The sequence below is a fragment of the Nicotiana tomentosiformis genome, chromosome 1, assembly GCF_000390325.3.
Source record: "Nicotiana tomentosiformis chromosome 1, ASM39032v3, whole genome shotgun sequence".
Taxonomy (NCBI): Eukaryota; Viridiplantae; Streptophyta; class Magnoliopsida; order Solanales; family Solanaceae; genus Nicotiana; species Nicotiana tomentosiformis.
Window position 1 is genome coordinate 6,516,828 of NC_090812.1, and position 6,159 is coordinate 6,522,986.

Below are 6,159 nucleotides of genomic sequence, written 5' to 3' on the forward strand. Positions count from 1 at the left end.
AACTTCTAGAACATCCCAAAATCCGGTGTCACAAGTGCATGAGCATTTACTAAGTAGTACAATAATAATACAACATCTGTCTGGAATGTAAATAAGACAGGATAGAGTAAATTACGATGGAAACTCTGTGGGCTGTGATACGTAGCCTGGAATGCAGCTCATCATAAAGTCTCCTCAACAGTTACGCTTACGCGCCAAGATGATCACCAATTGAACCTGTCAGATCCTACACATTTAGAGCAGAAGTGTAGCATGAATACGTAAATCAACTCGTACCCAGTAAATGTCTAGCTTAACCCCGGAGAAGTAGTCACGAGGGGTCGACATCGACATTTACTAGAGGTCCAATAAAGCAATATAATAAATCATAACAGATATGAAGCATACATCAATAATGGGGTAAATCTATAAGTTACATAATCTTCCAAAAATTCTTTTAAAGGGTATGATTTTCTCAGTCTTATATTCTACCTCAACAACTCAGATATATCAAGTGCCAGTATCAAACGGATAAGGAATACCATATAAAAGACCATGCATCAGTGGAAGAATAATCTCGTGAACATTCGGACTGCCAGCGATATAACGCACGCTTATGCCGAGGTCGTTCGACCCGATCCAGAATAATGCGTACATGAAAAGAGTAGATGCCTTGAATATCCGAAACAGTTTGATAACAAAATTATCTTTGGTTGTTTCTACGTTTCTGGATAACCAAACTAAGTTTACTCTTATACCAAATATGACAATAAACTGCCAAATGCTTGATATATCATTTGTTACACATATATAGTTACCACAAAAAAAAAATGATAGCACTACTTCATAGAACTAAATAATTGTAGGAAGTGTTCTAGTGTTTTTCATGGAGAGTAATAAGAGAAAAAAAATTACTTACTTGAGTTGACGTATATAGTAGTAGATTTGTATGTTGCAGGAGGCGAAAATATAAGCTTAACTAAAATTTACAATATTTTTACGGAAGCAGAAAATTTCAATTCGATTTCAAAGGCAATTTATATATGCAGATGTTTGATAAGAATTTAATTGAGTGTTTGATGGGTTTCTTCAACAGATGAGATAATTAATTAACAATTTTAATTGTATATCTGTTGGTTTTCTTTGACAGATGAAGTAATTTATTTTGAGTAACAGTTTTCTCAATTATAATTGTTATGTTCAATGCACTTCGTACTGTTGCAATTTTGAATGCGGAAGAAATAAAATGCTCAAGCTTACATGCACCGTTCTCCGAAGAAGCCCAAAGGCTTTGTTAAAAGCTGACCATCTCAATGCCAATGTGTCCACATTTGTGTCTTTTAGTTTTAATTTTTGGAAAATTTCACATAAGAACAAGTGGGCTTCCTACTTTTCAATTTTATAGCCCATATTTCAATTTACAACCAACTAACCCAAAAATAATATGCTAATATCCAACTCCAATAGATTCTCAAAATTACTAATCAAGCCTAGAAACACCACCACTTCGGTTGATACTAACAACTAGGTCCTATGACAACTCAAACCATCACATATACACTTCCTAATCATCGTGCAAGATATACAAGTCACAAACAAACAACAAACTTCTAACCTCCTAACCTAGAGAGGGACTCTGTCAAATAAAGCTAATAACATCACATATTTATCATGAAATCAGTGCCCTCACAAGAATAAATAGTTCATACACTCAAATCAAATAATGAATATAATTTAAGGACTTAGCATCAAAGAACAACTCTCGCACTCAGAAACAAATTCATATGTATACACAAAGAACCATAGGCGTGCCCATTATGTACATCTATGCTAATTAAGTATGCTCAAATAGAATCAATATGACTTTAACGGGTTGTAATGTTGGCTAGGGAACGGGTAGGAGAACTATATAACAATGACTTATACTTCCCTAAGCACTTTGCACTTTAGACTTCATCACCCATTATTTTCAGCTCTTAATTTTATTTTTTAGCCATCTCTTCATCAATTGTTTCACAATTATATCCCTCATATCATGAACATTTCATTTTTTTTCATAGCAATTTTTTTCATTTTTTTTTTCATGTCACATTCTTTTCAAGAGGGCCTTTTCATCACTTTGCAGCTATCATTGGTTACCTTTTTCACTTAATCATCCCTTTCTTCAAAGTTATCAATTAATATCACAATCTAAGCAACACTGCTAAAGAAAGCAGGGTGCAAAAACTAGGAATTCAATAAATGGATCAAGGCAAAAATACGGCTTCCAAACAAAATGCTATAGGCTCAAAGGGCTAACTAGTGGTACAATATCTGAAAAGCTTAAAATTCACAAGACATATCAAAGAAAGCCTATTATCATATACTAAACAGAGCAACACTTTTATTTCGCTTCAATAACATGCAGGGCAAGCTCTAGACTAAGATGCAAAACATGGAATATATATAAGAAATCATCACCACACATGACACAAGTATCAATCAAGATGGATCAATTTTACTCTAAGACAGACATGATCATAGCGAACAACAAAATAAGAATAAGCTATATATAGAGTCGCAACCCTGAGCTTAGGTGTCAGAAAATCTGCTATTTTATTTATTACTCAAGCACTTAGAGAAAAGTACTACTCAAACTCAGGCCTAAATATGCTAGTATCAAACAAGTCACAAAGGTTTTTCTTCTCCCTCTTTTACTACTCCTAAAAATAATCTAATCCTTAAAATAAAAAAAATTACCCGGTTCAAGTTACATCCCCTGGAAAAAACCGATGCAAAAAAGAAAAATCAAGGGAGATTATTATCTAACTAAGACTAACTAGAACATAAAAGAAAATATTTTTAGATTTTTTTTCATTGGACCTTAATCCCTCATGAAAGTTGTCCACAAAATCCATCGTCGGAAAAAATCCAAAATTTCTGCTTTTTTTTCAATTTTCTTTTTTTTTTTTCAAATATTTTTTTCTTTAAAATTATCCAAACAATCTCCTCACCTCACACTTAAAATTGTGCAATGTTCTCAATGCACACTGTAAACAACAAGAGGGTAAAAGAGACTCCTTGGTAGGCCAAAGGCCGAAGCATTAGCAGCTCACGGGATACTCAGACTTCTCCCAGGTATGAGCCTTTGTGCGGGTACCCCACACTTAGTTCCAGCCACATGACTCACTTTTGCACACTTCCTATGGCTTTGCTACCTATGCTCAAAATCCTACAAAATAAAATAACACTACACAAATAATACAATAAGAAAAAAAATCAAAACTAAAAGAAAGTAGTAAAGCTGGGTTGCCTCTCAACAAACGCCTAATTTAACGTCGCGGCACAACGTGAACCACTTTTTGCCTCCACCTCGAACTTATGAATTGAGCCCCTAATTTGGCTTCAAGCTTTCTATTATGCTCCCGGGGCGGTGAGACAAATTTAATTGGGCCAAGCAACCAATATCGCATTCTACACTTCTTGACCTTCGGATGAGGTATGTAATTCTGTCTCTCTGGCACGGCGAATTCAAGAATATAAGCACCCCGTTCCTCGTCCATTGGCTCCTCCAAAGGCTCAGATGACTCGATTTCCATGTCATCATCCAAACACAATGTTGAAAAATGAATGGAATGAGGACCAATACGCCCTAAATCTAGAATTGTATTACTCTTTACATCCTCATATTTACATGCACAAGAGTCTTCAAATATAACATTATTTGTTTCCTCACATGGCTCTAGTGTACTTTTCTCAACATGGGCATCATCAACAAAAATATGCTCGAATGATTGGCTCTCCACTTTTAGCTCCTCAATTTGGCGTATAAGCTCCTTTTCAGCTTCACACAACTCATTACTATTTTGTTGGCTATTAGATGTATCAACCTTTGCATTCAATTGAGCCTCTAAGTTGTGAATAGTAGTGCCAAATTTATCGATCTCTTGTCCCAGTTCAACTCTTACTTCTATAATGTATCTCATCTCATTTGTAATTTCCTCACATTGAGTCTCATATATTTCTAATCTTTCAGCTTGTTCCACCCGCCAAGTTTGGCTCAAAATCTCCTCTTTTTCAAAATTGTTCTCTTGCTGGTACACGCTCTTTTTATTTAATTCTTCCATATTGGCCTTCATTCTTGTAATTATTGCCCTCATTCTTTTCATATCTTTTTTGAGTTCATCCTGTTGCTCTGTTACTTGCCTCAAAATATCCCTAGTATGTGTATCACGTTCCATATCCTACACTTTATTGCTCCTATTAAACTCACAAATACTGTTAGAAAGATCATAATAATGGCTCACAGAAGGATGAAAAGAATTAGGACAACCATCCCAATGGCCATCTTGACCACCACACATATTACAAATATTCAATTCAAAGGATTGAGATTGTGCGCACAACTCGCTTTCGGGAATATTATGATAATTTTTCCACCAGTGAGGTCCTCCACAATATGGAGAAGGATCATCAAAATAAGAATAACCATCATTCGAATAATTTTCATTCCAAGATACCATGTTAAAATAAATAAGAAATACTAACTAAATTAAAAAACAAAAAAACTTGAATAAATAAAAATAAATGTCTAATCTAGAAAAATAGCTAATTCTAAGTCCCCGACAAAGGCGCCAAAAACTTATTACGGCCAAACGCACACTCAAGTATACGCGGTCGTCAAGTAATAGAGTAGTGAGTAGAGTATCGTTCGCACGGAGATTTGTTATCAACTATTAACTAGATTAGACTATCCTAATTATCTAAATAAGGATTAAACCCAAAAGTAGTGATGCTAAAGTAATTTCAATAAAAAGAAAATAAATAATGAACTCTGAACAAAGGAAGTGCAAATTTTTATGTTATCAATGTACTAAAAACGATCTAGGGTTATGGGCTATCTAACATTCCTATTGTATTCTTCAATTGAATTGACTAACTAATTCATCTAGTTCATTGGTTGACAGGGTTAATATTGCTCATAAGAATCTGTCGAGTTCGTACTCGCCTATTCAAGCTAACCTAAAGTCTATATGTCTATGGAATTAGACTAACAAGAATACATTTATAATTCATGTACATCAACCAAACAAGGCAATTGGGTATATGTCTATCCTAACTGCAAATTTGTTCCCCGATGCCCAAGTTCAAGAACTTGCTCTACTCAATCATGTGTGCAATCTAGAATGCTCATTTTCGAGTTCAACTCTAGATTCGTAGATAGTATTCAATTGGTGATCAAGCAATTAAATAATTAAGCGCAAGATTGAATAAATAAATTAATATGATAAATCAAGAAAATAAAATCAATATCCGAATAATAATAGTCATGAAAGAATCACAACCCTAGAACGTGAAGTTTAGCTCCATATAGACATGGTAGCCAAATAACAAATCATACAAAGAAACATAAAAATTACTAAGTTTGGTGGAAGAAAGATGGAATTTGATGAATTCCGGCCTCCACGACGGCTTTGTGCTTGTGTTTTCCTCTCAAAAATGTCGTCTCCCCATTAAAATAGGTTTAGAACCCCTTTTATATAAGTTTGGCCGCGTAGGACCGAAATAATCTTGTCCCGAGTGAACTAGGAAAAATCTCGCCTCCAGCGTCCAGGGCCAGCGCAGAAACCAGTAACGTTTTGCAATCCTTCTTTGCTGCGTTTTGCTTGGCATTCCATAGCTTACTGTTGTCTTCCATTTGGGGGACAAAACCCTAAGGGTATCCTCCTTTTTTTATTCTTTTAATTTTGTTTTTTTTTTTCCGTATTTTATTTTATTTTGCTCCAAATCTCTTAATCTTCACATCGCTTTATTCCTACATAGTTAAAATATAATAATAAGCATAAAGTAATATAATTAATACTCGAAAGACGATTAAAAGTACTAGAATATGAGGCAACAATGGTTAAATATATATATTTTTGGCCAACCATAAGATTGTGTATCCCTACTTGGAAACCAAACGACCCCTAAGGCCTTCTAGTGGCGAATAGACACACAATATGTGCATGTCCTTCAAGTATTTCACTAAGATTCATCTTCCCAATTAGCCAAAATATCTAATTGAGTCCCCTTACAAATTTAATCCCCCAAATGACCTTCTTCTTCCTTCAATTATATGGGTGAACTCTCTATCCTCCCCCCTTCTTTTTTCTCTTTTGGCTCTCTCTCTACCTCTCTCAAAATCTAATATATAATCTT

The 6,159-nt window shown here is 34.7% G+C and overlaps 1 protein-coding gene across 1 annotated transcript; it reads right to left on the bottom strand.

Moving 5' to 3' along the window:
• Positions 1 to 187: 187 nt before the first annotated feature.
• Positions 188 to 4,199, bottom strand: LOC138897197 (uncharacterized). The gene is made up of 2 exons (XM_070183176.1): positions 3,765 to 4,199; positions 188 to 226 (listed from the first exon to the last, which is right to left on the bottom strand). Exons 1-2 carry the CDS (start codon positions 4,197 to 4,199, stop codon positions 188 to 190), a joined length of 474 nt encoding a protein of 157 aa, XP_070039277.1.
• Between the last annotated feature and the right edge of the window lie 1,960 nt (positions 4,200 to 6,159).

Excerpts from the sequence above, each read along its gene's own strand:
- LOC138897197 (XM_070183176.1), bottom strand. The coding sequence starts at position 4,199 with ATGGAACGTGATACACATACTAGGGATATTTTGAGGCAAGTAACAGAG. Across the intron at positions 227-3,764 it reads GCCAAATTGAGGAGCTAAAA|GATCTGACAGGTTCAATTGG; the intron begins GTGGAGAGCCAA and ends CTAAATGTGTAG.